Below are 19,234 nucleotides of genomic sequence, written 5' to 3'. Positions count from 1 at the left end.
TGCATCCCTTTTCCTCAAGCACCTCTATCAGCATAATGTGATTTTAAACACTTACAATACCACTATTCAGACATTAGGGTCCACCCTGCTCTCTCCGTTAAGGCTCAGGAGGTCATCCCCATGGGCTCCCCAGGCTTAATGCTTCTCCTGGACCGATACACAAACTGCACAGTCTGAAGGTAATTTATGAATGAACTTTATTATTTATGATGACTGAATTTAGTATCTAGACGTATATGTAATTTATTTTATCCTCTTAATTAGTCTTGCGCTTGTGAGACACAGCTAAACGTCAGACAAAATGCTATGTAACTGCACATTTTTGGTTAAAGCTCTGGGCTATGTTGGAACTTTACTAGTGGGCAATTACAAATGCCCCATAATGTCATAACACTTTCATGATATATAAAATGTGATTTTTCATACGCTGTATTTGTAATGTCAATGTTCACTAAACATTTCACAAATGTTGTTGGCTCTGTATTTCTCAATTACTTTTTAATTCTGTAATACTTATATATTTTTTGTGCTCCTTTAAAGGCCCTGAAGAAGTGGGGTCTACCGCAAAACACATAGGCCACATTTCTGATATTCTCTACCAGGATCTACAAACCCTGGACCAAAAGAAACAGTAAAACTGTAATCTATTTCAGATGAAAACCTTAAAAACATATTACAATCCATGGCTGGTGAATAAAGTTTTTCTACATTTTAAACCGAGGCACACTCAAAGTCCCACTCTACCCTATTTTTAGCTAGAATTTTGCATTTCACAGTGATGGTGCCTCTGTGGAGTTATCATATGTAGAGGTGGGGGTAACCGTGGAAAAATGATATGGGGGAGCTGTGATATGGGTGGGCTGCGATGTGATATGAGGGGCTGGGATGTGAAGGGGAATCTATGACATGGGGGCTGTTATACAGAGGGTTTGTGATGTGAGGAGGAGGGCTGTGATGTCAGGAGGGAGCGAGCTGTGATGTGGGGGGTTGTGACTGCAAAGAGGACTGTGATGTGGGGGAGGGGTGTGTGAATGCAAGGGGGCTGTGATGTAAGCAGGGCTGTAGTGTTGGGGGGCTTTCATGTGAAAGGGGGTTGTGATGGGAAAAGGAGGACTGAGGACACTAATGTAAAGGGGGCTGTGATGTGAAAGACCTGGGTCATAGAAGAAAAAATAGATTAGGACCTCTGCAGAAAGAAAATGGGTTGTAAGTACCTGTGTATTGTTGAGTATCAGTGTCAAGAAGCTAGTTGTTAGTTAATTTGGATTCCCAATCCTCATTAAATTAATAGGTACGATCCTGGCAGGTGTGGAGATGTGACTCGGTGTACATCTTACCGCTATGTATGCGTTCCTTGGTCATCTGTTCAAGGACAAATACTGCTGTGCAAAATGTAAGCACATTGTTTCCCTGGAAGCCCAGGATCTGAATCTAGGAAAGCAACTATCAGCACTGAGAAGACCCTCCATACTAAAGGAGAGCCAGGAAAGTACCCAGCAGGTGCCAGCACAAGGGCAGATGGAGACAAAGAGGTGCAGGCACTAGAAAAGAGTAGATGGGTGACAGGAAGGAGGTGAAAGTGCCAGGGAGACCGATCCTGGGCTGGAACATCCCAATAAGTATGCGCCTTTGCGTGACATTGGTGAAACCAGTCAGGGACCAGCACTGCTGGAGCTGAGGAACTCCCCTAGCTGCTAGGGGAAGAACTCCTCCAGTGAGAGTGGGGGGAAACAAAAGGGAAAGGAAAGGCAGATTCTGGTGGTAGGGTACTCGATTCTTAGGAGGACAAAGAGGGCAATCAGTGGCCTGAAGCGCCAAACTGTATGCTATCTACCGGGCGATAGGTGAGCTGCCATCTAGATAAAGGAAGGCCTGTAGACATGGTGTACCTGGATTTTGCAAAAGCATTTGACACAGTTCCCCATAAACATTTACTGTACAATGTAAGGTCTGTTGGCATGGACCATAGGGTGAGTACACGGATCTAAATCTAGCTACAAGGGCGAGTTCAGAGGGTGGTGATAAATGGGAAATACTCGGAATGGTCAGGGGTGGAGATTGGGATCCCCCAGGGTTCTGTGCTGGAACCAATCCTATTTAATTTGTTGATAAACGACCTGGAGGATGGGGTAAACAGTTCAATCTATGTATTTGCGGACGATACTAAGCTAAGCAGGGCAAGAAGATCTCAACAAATTATGGAGTGGGCAACTACATGGCAAATGAGGTTTAATGTGGAACAATTTAAAATAATGTACTTGGGTGGCAAAAATATGAATGCAATCTACTCACTGGGGGAATTAAGGCTCAGTAATGGAACACAATGCCAAGCTGCTGCTAACAAAGCAAACAGAATACTGGCATGTATTAAAAAGGGGATTAACTCAAGAGATAAAGCGATAATTCTACCACCCTACAAGACTCTGGTCCGGCCTCACATGGCGTATGCTGTCCAGTTCTGGCCACCAGTCCTCAAGAAGGATGTACTGGAAATGGAGTGAATACAGAGAAGGGCAACAGAGCTATACAGAGAAGAGCAACAAAGCTAATAAAGGGACTGGATGATATTAGTTATGAAGAAAGGTTACAAGTACTGAACTAATTCTCTCTGGAGAAGAGATGCCTGAGAGGGGATATGATTTTAATTTACAAATACCATACTGGTGACCCCACAATAGGAATAAAACGTTTCCATGGAAGGGAATTTAATAAGACACGTGGCCATTAAGATTAGAAGATAGGAGCTTTAACCTTAGACTGCGCAGTGTTCTTTACTGTAAGGGCAGCAAGAATGTGGAATTCACTTTCACATGTGGTGGTTTCAGTGGGGAGCATTGAATGACCACAACATACAGGGATATACATAGTAATACTGACATATAATCACACACGTAGGTTGGACTTGATGGACTTGTGTCTCTTTTTCAACCTCACCTACTATATGTAACCGGACCTCCGCAAATTTAAATTCAGTACCCCTGATCTAGGGCATAATATAACCTTGTCATTGTAAAGTATGAGAGGGGGCTCCTTACAGGAAAGGGCCGCAGTTCAGAGACACGTCTGACAGATGTAAAATTTATATCAAAATAATGTGCAGCACTTATCAACTATATCTGTACTACCTCCTTAATCAGTGCTGTATACCATTTCAGACAGCTAGTGTTACATAAAAGCTCACCAGAGATGCTATACCTCTTTATAAGAGGTTAATATCAGCCTCCCCAGCACTTGAGAATGAACATCTGACAGATGTGATGGCCCCTAGAAAGGCTTCTTTGCTGTAAAGGCTCTGCAAGGGGATGTCCCCCATGGATACAAAGGAAGGTCTCAGGGAATCACAGGGTGCTGCAAAGGGGGCCTGCTACGAGAAACACCTAGAATAAAGGTTTGTATAAGGCCAAAGGCCTTTGGAAACTGATGAATAAGATGACCAAACCCTGACTATTCAGGGTTCTAAGAGCTAGATTCTATTCAAGACCTGTTTGCATGTAGATCAGAATGCGTGGCACAGAATGCAAGTAATCTCTAGTACTGAATTGACTGCTCTCACGAAAGTAGTAAGATTTTAGTTAAGATATAGATAGATAATACATTTTCCTGGAAGTACCTTTTCTTGCTTTCAGCAAAGTAGGAATCACAGACTCAGAAACCACTCTACCCTTTAAAGTGGAATTCCAGGCTAGAACGAAGCTTAAAATGGCTCCCACTACCCTCCTAAATACCCTGTAGAAGGAAGATGCTTATACTTACCTATTCACAGGGTGGTCTGGTCATGTGATCTCACATCGGCCAGCTTCAGAGAAGTGAAGGGACAGCCAACAAAAGATGCCCCACCCAGGCATTACATTTGTTGTTGCTCATAATTCTCCCCAGAAGCCAGCTACTGGGAAGATCCTGTGACAGGACCGGAGCACCCTGAGAATAGGTAGGTCTAAACATCCTCCTTTTATAGGCTAATTAGTACTTGAATTAGGAGGGGGCGGGAGACATTTTTAAGGTTAGTTAGATCTAGTCTGGAATTCCACTTTAAGACTTGGGTTGCAACAGCCATGCCATTAACCCCAGAGACTGTGAAGTAGGGTGGATAAAAGGACCTCGAGATCTAGCCTTTTTCTGCAAAAAGTGTGAGTATGTCTGTTAACCAGGTTCTTCTGGGCTATTTTGGCACAAGAAAAACTGCCATTTTCCTCTTTTGCTCTATTTTACGGAGCCGTTGAAGCAGAATGTTCAGTAGAGGGAAGGCATAGATTAGCTATAATGGAGATGAGAAAACAAAAGCATCCAAAAGATGTTGTTCTAGTTAGTTTGTTGTATTTGGAGGCCAGGGTGTTCACATCTGGAGTCCCCCATTTTTAGCATATCAGATTGAAAACATCTTGATGAAGAGAAGAAGAGAGTATTCTCCTTAGTCCAAAAAGAGGCGGGTGAGATAATCCATCTGCCAGTTGTCTACACCTGCGATGTGGACCATATGAATTGCTGGACACCGATCTTCTGTCCATGATGGAAGCTGGTTTGTTTCCCTTAAAGCAGAGCTCCACCCTAAAGTGGAGCTTCCGCTCATTGGAACCCTCCCCCCCTCCGGCGCCACAATTGGCACCTTTCAGGGGGGAGGGGGGTGCAGGTACCTGTACAGTACAGGTATCTGCACCCACTTCCGGCATAGATATCTGCAGAAGCTACGCCCCTTTCCGAAGGTCCCCCGCTGTCTGCTGGGAAACACACGGATCCCAGAGACAGCTGGGACCATCCTTGTTGAGCAGCGCGACTCGCGCATGCGCAGTAGGGAACTGGGAAATTAAGCCGCAATGCTCCACTTCCTGATTCCCATACCCAAGATGGCGGCGGCAGCACCCGAGAGACGATCGAGAGATCGACTTCGGGTGCCGACATCGCGGGCGCGCTGGGCGGGTAAGTGTCATTATTTTAAAAGTCAGCAGCTGCAGTATTTGTAGCTGCTGGCTTTAAAAAAAAAAAAAAAAAACGGCGGACTCCCGCTTTAAGGCAGTCAGTCTGCTTTTTCCAAGCTAAGAGAACGTTTATTTGGAGAGTTCTTAAATGGAATTGGGTGAAAGGTGCTTCCTCAGAGGAGGCCTCCATTAGACACAGAACTCTCATAGCAAAATCCCATTGTGGGATTTCTTTTGAATCTCAGTTGTTGACCATGAGTTCTTAGAGAAACAACTATCTTTTCTGAAAAAAAGACCTTTATCTTGAATGTAGCCAGGATCAGACCCCAGTATTCAAGGCACAGGGAAAGCTGAAGAGCAAATTTGCCCAACCAAAGGACTGAAGTAGGTCAATTGCCATAGCTGAGAGATGACTCCTTCAGGAGAAGGTCATCTAGATAGCCTGTCACATGGATGCCCTGAGTCTTGAGAAGGGCAAGCAAGGGTGCCAAGATCTTTGGCAATGCGACAAAATGGAAGTGGTTGTGGGTCACTACAAAGCATAGAATAGATATACATACCAAAACTGGAGACTGCAAAATCTGATGCAACTCTGCATAGAAATCTTCAGCATCCAGGTTTAATTACCAAAGCTTAATTGAACAAGTTGAAGTTAGAAGCTGATTAGTTACATTACACAGAGCTGTACCAGATTCTAAGTGCACCAACTTTAGTAAATCCACCCCATCGTGTATGAATAAGTTGTGTCCTGTTCTGTGCAATTAGGATAGATGTTTTAAATCTACAGCTTTTTATTAAAAAAATTTCTAGCAATCCTGCTATGAAGGTCCTTGTTCAGACATTTCCTGTTATAGGGTGGAAACTGTTCTCTATTGATTTGTCACCCTGTCACACATGCAAATTGGCTCCCAAATAACAGTTTAAAAAAATAGTTTATCCAACATAAAATAACAAAACACTTCTTTAGAATTCATTATTTTTAAATATGAGCTATATGTAGCAGGTATCATTTATACTCCTTAAATTACACTTCAAAGCAACCTGTCCATTTAGGGATATTATGCCGCGTATACATGAATGTACTTTTTGACAGAAGAGTTCAGACTTTCCATCGGATATTACGATCGTGTGTGGGCTTCATCCGACTTTTTTCTTCAAAAATTAAGACGGTCCTAGAAATAATAGGATTTTTAAAACAGTTACCTGTAAAATTATTTTCTTTGATGTACATCAGGGGAAACAGAGCCATAGTAATAACTAAGTGGGTTATATCGGCGTATCAGGTGCTGGACACTGTCATGCCCCTTAAGGCATGTACTTCCCCCATATAACCCCTCCCATTACAGGGAGTCCTCAGTTTTGTAGCCAAGCAATACAAGTGTATAAGAAGAAGAAGGGAGGGGCCTCTGTGTCTCCTGATCTATATCAAAGAAAAGGATTTTACAGGTAAGCTGTTTTAAAAATCCTATTTTCTTTTCTTACATCAGGGGACACAGAGCCATAGTAATAACTATGTGGGATGTCCCATAGCAATGGCAACTGAAGGTTGGGGGAGAACAAAAAACAGGAAGCCAGAGGACTCATACTGCAGCCTGCAGTATATGCTGTGCCCAAGGCCAATATCCTCATGACCTTTAATATCAATTTGATAAAATCGGATAAACGCATGAACCGAAAACCAAGTTGCGGCCTTACAGATCCGAGCCATAGAGGCCTGATGATGCACCACCCAAGAGGCACTAATCACCCTGGATGAGTGTGCTCTTAATATGAGAAGGAAGAATTTTCTTCTTTAAGCTGAAGCTTGAACAATCACTTGACTAATCTATTTGGAAAATAGTGGATCTTGACACTGCCTGTCCACATCTTGGACACCTGGCAGTACAAACCAAACCTGTGTTTTGTGCGAACCTGAGCGGTCGCCCTTAAATAGACTCTGATCGCTCTTACTACATCAAGAGAATGTAGTGCTTTCTCTTCCCCAGATTAAGGCTCTGGGGAGAAAGAAGGAAGAATAATATATTGGTTTAAAATGAAAACCTGTTAACACTTTGGGTAAGAATTCAGGATGAGGACATAACACCACCTCATCCTTATACATGATGAAATATGGCTCCTACAAGAAAGTTCCGATACTGTTCTAGCAGAAGAAATGGCAAGCAAAAGATCTCTCTTGTCAAAGAACCAAGGGAATTTCTTATAAGGTTCAAACGGCTGATTTAACAAAGCTGATAAGTCCAATTTTAAATCCTAAGGATTTAGAGGTGCCTTGATAGGGGGAATAAACCGTGTTACCCCCTTAATAAGCTACGCGCCAAGAGTGGGAAGCAAGAGTCCATAGGAAAAGACACCGACACAGCCTGGATCTGGCTCTTGATAAAAGTCAAGGCCAGCTTCATTTCAGATCCCATATGCAGGAATCAGGAATCCTGCCTATTGACATACTTCCTGGGGTGCCAACCCCGGCCCCACACCAAGAAACCTATGCCTTTCAGACTCTAAAGTAAGTGATTATGGAAGCCGGCTTCCTGGCATTAGTCAAAGTAGACACTACCGAAGGAGATCACCCACGATCCTTTATAGAGTGGGATTCAACAGTCAAACCTGTTAAACTCCTTGTCCGTAAGGTAGGATGAAATACCGGACCTTGTCCAAAGGACTCCTACTGCCATCTTTATGATCTCAATAAATTAAAATCTTCTGGGACCCAGCTGGGGCCACTAGAATCACCTCCTCCTGTTCCTGCTTAATCCTGCGGAGAAGGCGCGGAAGTAGCAGAACTGGAGGAAATGCATAGATCAGTGAAAACTGATCCCCTGGGAAGACTAGTGCGTCTGTTCTGCCTGCTATTGGACCCCTTGTTCGACAAAGTTTTCGACCCTATTAATGAATCTGAACGCGAATAGGTCCATGTCCGGAGTACCCCACCTGACATATTGCTAGGAAGATGACAGGGTTCAGAGATCATTCTCCTGGAAATAATTGTTGGCGTCTCAAGTAGTACGCCTGAAAATTAGAATTGCCGATAGGCAAGGAGTGTTGTATCCAAAAAAGTTCATAGGCAAGGTTCTCTAACCTTGATCATCTCCCCTGGACAGAATCTACTTCCAGGGCTGCTCCCCAGCATAGAAAGCTGGCATCTGTTGTTAACACCTTCCAGGATAAAGATTTTCCCTCCTGCTGGATAACCACCACCAATTTAGGCTCTGACCTATGTCGGGAGCCAAGCGTTTTGGAAACAAACAAGGCCTGAATCCTCTTTATTCCAGACCGTCAGGATGGTGTCTTGAAGCAGTCCTTGAATAAAACTGCGCGTAAGGAACGGCCTTGAAGGAGGCCACCATTTGCCCTAAAAATCTCTTGCTGCTGAATGAAGGAATTTTCATTTGTCCTGATAAGTTGAATTAGTCCTACAATGGAACTGATTCTCATCTGGGGTAAGAATACCTTCTTCTGTATGATATCCATAACCAGCCCCCAAGTAATCTCTTTGATGGTTTTAAGGAGAATCTTCCTAGGCTGAGAATCCAACCTAGAGATTTCAGCTATCTACAGCTGAGATCAGACTCTGGTTTTAGACCTGAGCCTGAATGATCTATTAAAAGTAGATCTTCTAATAGGCTAGGACCGTTATGCCTTGAGCCCTTAACCTGGCTAAAGGAGGTGACAGAATCTTTCAGAACACTCAGGGTGCTGTGGCTAAGCCAAATGGCAGTGGCACAACTGAAAAAAAAAAAAATTATATTTCAAACCGCAGGGATCGAATTATGAAAGGATCGGATGTTTAAGTGGCGATTCAGATCTCTGAGATCTAGAATGGGTCTTACCTCTCTGTTTGGCTCTGGGGCCTGAAAAGGTTTGAGCCAAAAAAAAACTTGTTCCACTAAGGGAATCTCTGATATCACCGACTGGGATAACAGCTGATCCAGAGGCTAGAACGAGAGACATCTTTTCTTTTTTTTTTTTTGGAACCTTAGAAGCATTCTCTGAGGAGACTGACACTCTTGCATAAAGACTGCCGCATCAGCAGCCCCAAGGACCCCACAGGCAGCACCCAAACAGGACCCAAACCCCAGACCCTCAGATAGAAAGCCGACTAAGCCATCCAGGCTCTTAAAACTCTAGATGTAACCGAGAGAAAAAAAAAAAAAAAGACCGTCAAGACTGCCTAAAGACAGATGCCCCAGGCATAGAAGAGGCTGCACGATAAAAGGAGAACTGTTTGAACCTCCTTTTACTGGTAAAGAGCTTTACCCCCTTTTAGATGTACTTATCCACTCTAACCACTCTGTATACCATTAACCCCTTAGAACCCTTAGAGGAGTTCTTGGTCCCTTTGTCACTCATAGCTTACAGTACAAAGCAGAGGCAGTACCAGCAAAAGAATGTTTCACTTGCTAGGCTATAGTACAGTACAAGAACTGCTATTAATCCTAGCTATACAGTACAATATTGTAAAAAGGGAAATGCCTGTGTCAACAAACCTGACCAGCAACCACTCTTGTCTTTCCCTCCACCGCCAGGCAGCAGATTCTCTTGCAGAACTTTAAAATACTTCCTACACGTGTGCCCAGCGTCTAACGCCGCTTAGCCATGCCCCTGCACAGAATACGGCCCCCCCTTGCTCTTTCAAACAAGGAAGTTGAATCTCCCGTGTGAGCGCCAGCATCATGGCAGGGGGTAAATCCTCTGCTCAGTGATATATATATTTTTTTTTTTTCCATGAAAGAAAAAAAGACAGCTGGCTGGCATTAATTCAGACAAAAATTGCCAATCTGGGGGTCCAGGAAGTGATCAGACCCCCCCCCTTTCTCTTACCTGAGCTGGTTTAGACGGAGAGGTGAGTGGAGCTTCTGCCGTTTCCAGCGTCAGAATGGTGAGTGCTCATTACAGCCCCCAGTGGTGACACAGACATGACATGACAACACAATACATAGAAGGAGAGATTCCTGAGAAAATCTCCCCTACCTTATCCTCGCAGTAGGGTTTTATCAGAGATGATAACTCAATCTTCGCCCTTCACGGTAGGCTCAAAGACCTTAAAAGGAAACCTTCAGGAACCGGGGAGCACTCAGGTCGACCCACAATCCTGGACCTGCGAGAAGACCCTGCCAGTAAACTTTTATTGGCCTTACTACCAAAAAGTACTGGATCCCAGGGCCCAGCTCTCAAAGCAAGCAAAACCTTGTGTCTTCAGATTATGATGCCCGGGTACCATTCATTTAGTCCATTAAGGAGACATCAGAACGGATCCGGTCAGGATGGCTGGCTCTCATCAAAGATAACTGCCCGTGGAGCTCAGTGCACCACATCCTTACACCTGCCCAACACCTCAGACACTGGCAGAAAAACTGAGGACTCCCAGTAATGGGAGGGGTTATATGGGGGAAGTACACTACCTAAGGGGCGTGCCAGTGTCCAGTACCTGATAAACCGATATAACCCACATAGATATTACTATGGCTCTGTGTCCCCTGATGTAAGAAAAGAAAAATATGTTTCCAATCTGTCCGACTGAATCAATTTCTATCGGGAAAATCAGCTATTGGCTACTGGCTATTGAACTTCCTTTTCTAGTCCGGTCGTACAACATCACGTTCAAAACTAACGGACTTTGGTCTGTTCGTGTGTGGGCAAGTCCATTCATTCGGAAGTCCGTCGTAGCTCCATCGAAACTCAGTCCGGAAGACCGTCGGACCTTTCCTGCCGGAAAGTCTGGTCGTGCGTACGCGACATTAAATTTCTGTGCTTCTTTTGCCTCTCCATTCAGTGAGGCAAAGATAATACCCAACAACTCTGGGTAAGATAAGGCAGATTTGCCCATGCGACAGCCTTATGGAAGCCACACATTACAAAAGAGCTTCCCTTTCATTCCTGTCTGCTAAATAAACAGCGGGACAGCCAAAGAAAGGTGAGAACATGCATCTATGGATGCCTGGCAAAGTGAACGCATTGCTCAGCAAAGCATAGATTCAATCCAAAGTGAAATCCCCCTTGCTGCTCTAATAAACATGATCATTACTACTACAAAAAAAAAAAAAAAAAAGAAAAAGCTCCCTGTCACTGGGATAGGGCTTGCACATTTTACTGGTGGTCTATTACATCTTCTTTATAGCCATGGTGCTAATATGATCTTAGAAAGCCTGCAAAAGTATTAGTTAGGAAGTTCAGAAAATGTAGTTAAATGACGGTTTTTGAAAAAAAAAATGTGTGATTCGATGCTGACAGAATCTTGCATATGTTGCTAAGTAAGACAACATAATTTTGTGCTGCTCAACTTTTTTTTCTGTGTACAAAAAGCAAGGAACCTACTCTGGCAAGAATGACAAAATGAATTGTGCATATTTCCTGTGCCTCAGCAACAAGTAATCCCAGAACACCAGATTACCGGAATCAAGGAGGAGCACCCGAAAATACCTGCCTGCACATTCCAGCTAGGGAACTTGCATTTCCAGGACACTCAACTCCTGGCAATAAGTACAGTGTCTTGAAAAAGTATTCATACCCCTTGGCATTTTCCACATTTTGTCATGCTACAACCAAAAACGTAAATGTATTTTATTGGGATTTTTCCAATAGACCAACACAAAGTAGCACATAATTGTAGCACATAATTGTGAAGTGGAAAGAAAATAATAAATGTTTTTCAAAATGTTTTACAAAGAAATATGTCAAAAGTGTGGTGTGCATTTGTAATTAGCCCCCTTTACTCCGATACCCCCAACTAAAATCTAGTGGAACCAATTGCCTTCAGAAGTTGCCTAACTTAAACATAACGTAACTAGAATTCATCTGTGTGTAATTTAATCTCAGTGTAAATACAGCTGTTCTGTGAAGCCCTGAGGTCTGTCAGAGAACCTTAGTGAACAAACAGCATCATGACAGGTCAGGGATAAAGTTATGGAGAAGTTTAAAGCAGGGTTAGGTTATAAAAAAATATCCCAAGCTTTGAAAATCTCAAGCGTATGACACAACTGCAAGCCCACCAAGACATGGCCATTCACCTAAACGGACAGGCCTGGCAAGGAGAGCATTAATTAGAGAAGCAGCCAAGATGGCCATGGTAACTCTGAAGGAGGTGCAGAGATCCACAGCTCTATTACTTGTGCACTCCACAAATCTGGCCTTTATGGAAGAGTGGCAAGAAGAAAGCCAGTGTTGAAAGAAAGCCATAGGAAGTTACATTTGCAGTTTGTGAAAAGCAATGTGAGGGACACAGCAAACATGCGGAAGGTGCTCTGGTCAGATGAGGCCAATCACAGGGGAGATGGGCGAGGGCATGCACCCGAAACAGGCAGTGATGTATGGGTATGCTGCAGTTCCTGTAGCTGCAGCCCCATCATATTATATGTAAGCAATCTCATGTGCCCGATCCCACCAGGATGCAGACACTGCACATCGCTAATCACAGGCAGTGAGACATTTCCCAAACTGTGAACCAGGGAATGTCTCAGTGCCTGTGATTAGCGATGTGCAGTGTTGGCTTCCTGGCGGGATCAGGTACATGAGGTTGCATACATATACTGTGATGGGGCTGCAGCTACAGGAACCGCAGCATACCTATACATCGTTGCCTGTTTTGGGTGCATACCCTTATCCAACTCCCCTGTGATTTGACACTGCGAGAATCTGTCAGCAGATCCGAGCCAATGATTCACGGCCAGGACCTGCTGATCAGTTGTGTTCAATCACAGCCCACAAAGGGCTCTGTAGACAGGGAATGATCGCTTTGCTTCTTCTCCCTACAAAGCAAGGAAAATAAAGTCAATCTGTGGGGCACGTGCGGTTTTGAACAGGCCCGAGCCCATCTCTAGTGGTTAATTACCAATGGTATCAGTAATATGCAGCATGAATGGGGTTAATGTGTTGCCACTGGTCACTGATGCATTATTGACCAGTGTCAGTTAATTAACCCCTTTGTGCTGCATTAGTGGCAATGGTGTCAGTGTTTTTAAACCCCTTCATGCTGTAGCATAAAGGGGTTAATGAACACTGATACTTGTGCCACTAATGCACTAATTAAGCTCACCTCTCCCCTCCCCCCATAGTTAGTCGATTCATCTGTAGCTGTTCATCTGATTAGTATTGATGCACTGCCTGGTTCCTTCTCTGGGTCGCACTCACTGTGGTGCCCAGCAGCTCCCTGCGATCTTCTCTGTTCCCGCCTCCCAGTGACCTCACGGCGGGACTCGAAGCACCTGTGGGGCAGAGATTACTCCGTGGCTCCTCCTGACAGGGAAGTGAAGGCCGGGTGCTAGGCTTGTGCTGGGTGCAGGTGCGTGCGCGCTCGCCACCTCCTTGCAAGCAAAACATTGCCCAAATTTTTTTTAGCAGCACACAGAGCACTTCACCCCCCTTTTCCCATAGTAAATTGTTATGCCCAGGGCACCCGCCCCTTCCACTACCCCCCCTCTCAAGCTCCATCAGGTTGGATGGGGAGCTTCGGTGCACAGCCATTTTCAGATCTCTCCAGAGATGTTCAATTGGGTTCAAGTCTGGGCTCTGGCTGGGCCACTCAGGGACTTTCAAAGAGTTGTCCTATAGCCACTCCTTTGTTATCTTAGCTGTGTGCTTAGGGTCGGTGTCCTGTTGAAAGATGAACCTTGCCCCAGTCTGAGGTCCAGAGCTCTCTGGAGCAGGTTTTCATCAAGCATGTACATTGCTGCATTAATTTTCTCCTCAATCCTGACTAGTCTCCCAGTTCCTGCAGCTGAAAAACATCCCCACAGCATGATGCTGCCCCCACCATTTTTCACTGTACGGATTGTGTTGGCCAGGTGATGACCTTTGCCTGGCTTCCTCCAGACATGACACTTGTCATTCAAGCCAAAGAGGTCAATCTTTGCTCCATCAGACCAGAGAAATTTGTTTATCAAGGTCTGAAAATCCCTCAGGTGCCTTTTGGCAAACTCCAGACAGGCTATTATGTGTCTTTTACTGAGGAGTGGCTTCCATCTAGCCACTCTATGATAAAGGTCTGGTTGGTGGAGTGCTGCAGAGATGGTTGTTCTTCTGGAAGGTTCTCCACTCAGTCAGTGACCATCGGTTCTTGGTCACCTCCCTGACTAAGGCCCTGCTCCCTCAATCGGTCAGTTTGCCCAGGAGGCCTGTTCCAGGAAGAGTCTTGGGGGTTCCAGACTTCTTCGATTTACGGATGATGGAGGCCACTGTGCTCATTGGGACCTTCAGTGCTGCAGAAATTTTTCTGTACCCTTCCCCCAGATTTGTGCCTGGATACAATCCTGTCCCGGAGGTCTACAGACAATTCTTTGGACTTCATGGCTTAGTTCTAGATTGTAAGCTCTAAAACGAGCAGGGCCCTCTGATCCCTCCTGTATTGATTTGTATTGTAAGTGTATTGCCTGCCCTCATATTGTAAAGCGCTGCACAAACTGTTGGCGCTATATAAATCATGAATAATAATAATAATAGTTTGTACTCTAACATGCACTGTAAACTATGGGACCTTATATAGACAGATGTGTGCTTTTCCAAATCATGTCCAATCAACTGAATTTACCTCAGGTGGACTCCAATCAAGTTGTAGAAACATCTCAAGGATGATCAGTGGAAACAGGATGCACCTGAGCTCAATTTTGAGTGTCATGACAAGGGCTGTGAATACTTATGTGCATGTGATTTATTTTTTATTTTTAATAAATTTGCAATAAAGATTTCAAACAAACTTCTTTCACGTTGTCATTATGGGGTATTGTTTATAGAATATAATTTTGAGGAAAATAATGAATTTAATCTGTAACATAACAAAATATGAAAAAAAGTGAAGTGCCGTGAATACTTTCCAGATGCACTGTATGCACAAAAATAAACCCTTTAAATTTCTATAGAATGGGCGGCTATTATGTGTCCCAATGATGGATTGCCTATCCATAGTAACTATTCTCACAGCAGAAACGAGGGTTCCGATTGTAGAGCAGCAGCTGTAGGGCTCCCACTGGGCCCCATGGCATAAATCTGACAGGAGCATGGACAGATATAATATAAAAATAAAGTTGCACTACAAAATTGGAAATAAGAGTGATGATCACAGTGAAAAATGAAAAAAAAAACCCTTGCAACAAAAAATCAGATTAGACCCATCAAATGAATTGTCCTTTCTGGTTCAAGTGCACTTGAACCAGAAAGGACAATTCATTTGATGGGTCTAATCTGATTTTTTTTTTCATTTTTCACTTTGACCATCACCATTATTATACATTTTGTAGCGCAACTTTATTTTTATATTATTTCACATTTGCCATAAGGATATTTGATGGTGTTCAGTTGCAGCTTTGTTTAAAACTTTCCCTATATTTGTTTCTAGCGCGATAATTTCTTCTTTTTTGGTTTTTGTAGGAGCATGGACAGGTAAATGCAAGACTATGGGGGGTTTAGGTAATTTAAAGGGTAGATATACAAAAGAGAAGTTATTCTTTAGGATACAAATACAAATTTGGCTGGAAAAGACAGGTAATGAGGACCAACATAAAAAAAAAAAAAAAAAAAAGTCGTCATTTATATATCAGATACTTACTGCACTCCAGGAACTGCCTCAGGCGATCGAATACTGCATGAAGAAAACCCTAGGCAGAAAACAGTAAAATAAATAATAATGTAAATGACACCGCCATACATCTTCATCAAGCTATACTACATTCAGGTTACAGGAGTGACACCGGGTGAGATGAGTTGAGTTTGCTGGTGATTTGTTATTTTGTCTCATAAGTGCAACCTTTCCTGATTCTGCGTACTCTATAGAGTGTATATGGCCAGCTGATAATATTACTAGAGCAGCTGAGAAATTCAGCTTAGGGACAGCTTGTCAGCTGTTAAAATTAAAGACATCTAAGGCAAACATTTGAATGGATAGTGTAGAGCAGGGGTGTCAAACTATTTAATTGCGGGGTGCATTAGCTTTATGGATGCTCTCCTAGAGTCGGTTGTATCTGTAAGTCTAGATGTCCAGAGCACTCAACACCCCACCCCTTACATCAGATGTCAAGATCCCCCCCCCCACCATCAGAAGTCAAGAGACCCCCACCCTCCCCTTACATCATAGTGCACCACCCTTATCTTGTGCTGCTCCCGGAAGAAGCTGGGGAAAGAGCTGTGTAGCAGAAAGTTGAGGGTCTGGAGTTGGACCAGAGGTTGACTGGAGTCAGCTAAATGCTGAGACAAGGGGGTGCTGCGGCTGCATGTAAAAGTGCAGGATCTGGTCAAGGAATTCTGTCCTGGTCTCTGCTGCTGAATGCTGAGACACGGCGGGGGCGGAGATGAGGGTGGGTGCTGCAGCTGCAGCTGAGGTGCGAGGGTCACATGAAATGGCCCAGCCGGCCATGGGTTTTACACGTGTGGTGTAGAGAATTGACGTTTCTCAGTTATCTCAGACTTGTTAACCATACACGGCAGGGACAGACATCACACAATTTTACTGACAGAAGTTCTAAATGACTGTATTCCATACATGTAATGATCTACCTTCATAGGACAAGTGTTTGGACAACATTAGGTCTAGGCCACACTTTGGCAATGAATATTGTACCACGTTTTCAGTGCTAACAGTTTACATATTTGAGGATTTATGTAGTGAATCTTCTAAAACACATGAATGCTGCAATTTGCCTGAGCTTACCCACAAACTCTTAACATCTTCAGCTCTTGTACCTTTATACCCTTTATGGAACAGAGTAATTTTTACATTTCCACTACTAACCCTTTTGTTCGGCTAAAACATAGGATAGCAGGGGCGTGGCCAGCGCATGAGCTGAATGGAAGCTCTGTGAGAGAGCTCCGTGACACGAACGGGCATATTAGCGACAATTCACAGCGAATATCGGTAAAAAAGATACGAACAGACGACGGAAGAGTTCCTGAATCCGAAGGTGATGTAAAAAAAACGGAAAGACGAACGGAAAATGAAAAAACTAACGACATTCTCCTCTCAGTCAGCGGGAGGGAGAAAAAAAGATGGCACAGATCCTCTCACAGCTGCTGTACCAGCAACAGCCTCCTCAGGGAGAGCGCAATACACTGACAGGCCTGATGCTGAAGAATCACCTCAGAAAACACATCTGGAATCTCCTCATGAGGAAGATTACCTCAGCCCTACATGTCGCAGCCCGGCTAAAACTCGTATCAAACTGGATTTCACAGGCCAGGAGGTAAGCTATAAAATACCTCATATTAGTCAAGATAACACAGTCATAACTCCTATAGCTTCATTTATAGCCACATTCCCCACTAATAACCAGCCTATTCTGGACACCCAATTAAAAGAAATGCTATTAACTTTACATACTTCGCTTCATACGGATATTTTACAACTCACAAATGAATTCTCCAAAGCAGTGAACTCCTTAGGTGAAAGAGTACACACTATTGAGAACTCTATGGGAGACATGACCAATACTATTAATGATTTAATAGATGCTCATGAAGAAAATAAAGCTGAAAAAGAGTGGCTTAAATTTAAAATCGCAGATTTAGAAGACCGCTCAAGGAAGAACAATCTCAAAATCAGGGGTATCCCTGAAAATATACAGCAGTCGGATCTTAAAAAATATGCCACTGACTTATTCTCCAACTTTCTGCCAGCTATACCAGCCTTAGAGCTCACAATTGATCGTATCCATCGGATTCCGAAACCGTCATTTCTCCCTCCACAGATACCACGTGATGTACTACTTAGAGTACACTTCTACCATGTTAAAGAACAAATCCTATATAAAGTGCGACATCTAGGACAACTTCCACAACCATATAATACAATCCAGATTTATGCTGACTTGTCTAAACATACTCTAGATATAAGAAGACAACTTTCCACGATTACAAAAGCTCTGCGTAATCATAAAATTGAATACCGTTGGAAACAACCATCTAAACTACTGATACAGAAGAACGACACCTACCATACAATCACTTCTGTGGAACAAGGCATTAAGTTACTTCACGCATGGGGTATTATCCCCGAACCAACTCCACCTATCAGAGCTAAGAAGAATCCGGAGAAACTTACGCCACAATGGCATTAGCTTTCATTAACTAGATCCGGTCAAAATACAATCCTATCTATAGGAAACCGATCTATCAGCTTGCCCGCCGTGCCGTGCGATACTAAATCTTTGGAACAGCTGACCTTTGAACTAATTCCCCATTCTAATGTTGCAGTATACATTGAAATGTTTACCACTGCAAGTTAAGTTTAATGTTTGGTTATATTTTTGTTTGTGCTTTTACTTTTATTTTTTTCTTCACAGTATCCTATACACAACTTATAGCATTCAAAGGGACAGGTATGTTGTGAACCTACAAAATTTGAATCAAAACTTTTCAGTCACTAAATTTTTGGACATTCATAGTCATTTCAGACTACAGATTGTTCACATGGAAGTAGAATTTAAAGCTATTATCAGGCTAGTATGTACTTACTTTTTCCATCTTATTAATATCCTTTTATGAGTATAAAGTTAATATCTTTAAATACTAATGGTCTTAACCATCCAGCAAAAAGAGCGTTGATGTGGCAAATGGCTAACACCCAGCGATGTCAAATATTGTGTATACAAGAAACCCATTTCAAAAAAGGCGCTATTCCCACTTGCACCCATAAGAACTTTCCTCACATATTTACAGCATCAGGCCAACAGAAAAAAAGAGGAGTACTTATTGCCATACATCATTCAGTTAATTTTCAATTGCATGAATCTATTGTAGATACCAATGGACGATACCTCATATTAATATGTACCATTGATAATACACTTACTACATTGGTAAATGTGTATGCGCCTAAAAAAAGGCAATCCCATTTTCTGAATGGCCTGAAAAATAGGTAAATGCTGAAAAGGTGCCTTAATAATTTGTGGAGACTTCAACACAATACATGAACAAGAACTAGACACTTCTAATCCCAAAACCAGAACCAACTGTGCACTTAAATTTTTTTTGAATAAAAGCGATCTCTATGATGTATGGAGATGCCATCATCCTGGAGATCGTGAATACACATATCATTCCCTGGTACATAATACCTATACTCGTATCGATTATATTTTTACGGATAAGTGGTTATTGCAGCGGGTGAGGGAGTCTGACATTGCACCCATCACTTGGACTGATCATGCCCCAATTAGTATGACTATTCTACCTAAACACTCTCAAATGACCCATTTTCTATGGAGAACAAATGCATATCTTATCAAAATGCCTACCTATGCTACAGCTATACAAAACCAGATAACTGAATTCTTTAAATATAATGTGGGATCGGTGTCAGACTCCGCCACCCTATGGGGTGCTTATAAAGCATTTAGTAGGGG

At 43.1% G+C, this 19,234-nt stretch overlaps 1 protein-coding gene across 1 annotated transcript in view; it reads right to left on the bottom strand.

Moving 5' to 3' along the window:
* The window catches only part of IPO11 (importin 11), a 703,238-nt gene that overhangs the window by 517,505 nt on the left and 166,499 nt on the right, over window positions 1-19,234 (bottom strand). The window contains exon 8 of the mRNA XM_077462617.1: window positions 15,448-15,496. Coding sequence (XP_077318743.1) covers window positions 15,448-15,496 — 49 coding nt within the window. The remainder of the gene's footprint in view (window positions 1-15,447; window positions 15,497-19,234) is intronic.

Source organism: Lithobates pipiens, unplaced genomic scaffold, assembly GCF_037356315.1.
Source record: "Lithobates pipiens isolate NorthernLeopardFrog02 unplaced genomic scaffold, aLitPip1_a1.2 Scaffold_3, whole genome shotgun sequence".
In the NCBI taxonomy this organism is placed as follows: domain Eukaryota; kingdom Metazoa; phylum Chordata; class Amphibia; order Anura; family Ranidae; genus Lithobates; species Lithobates pipiens.
The sequence above is the reverse complement of the archived record's forward strand: the minus strand, read 5'-3'. Positions and strand labels throughout refer to the sequence as shown.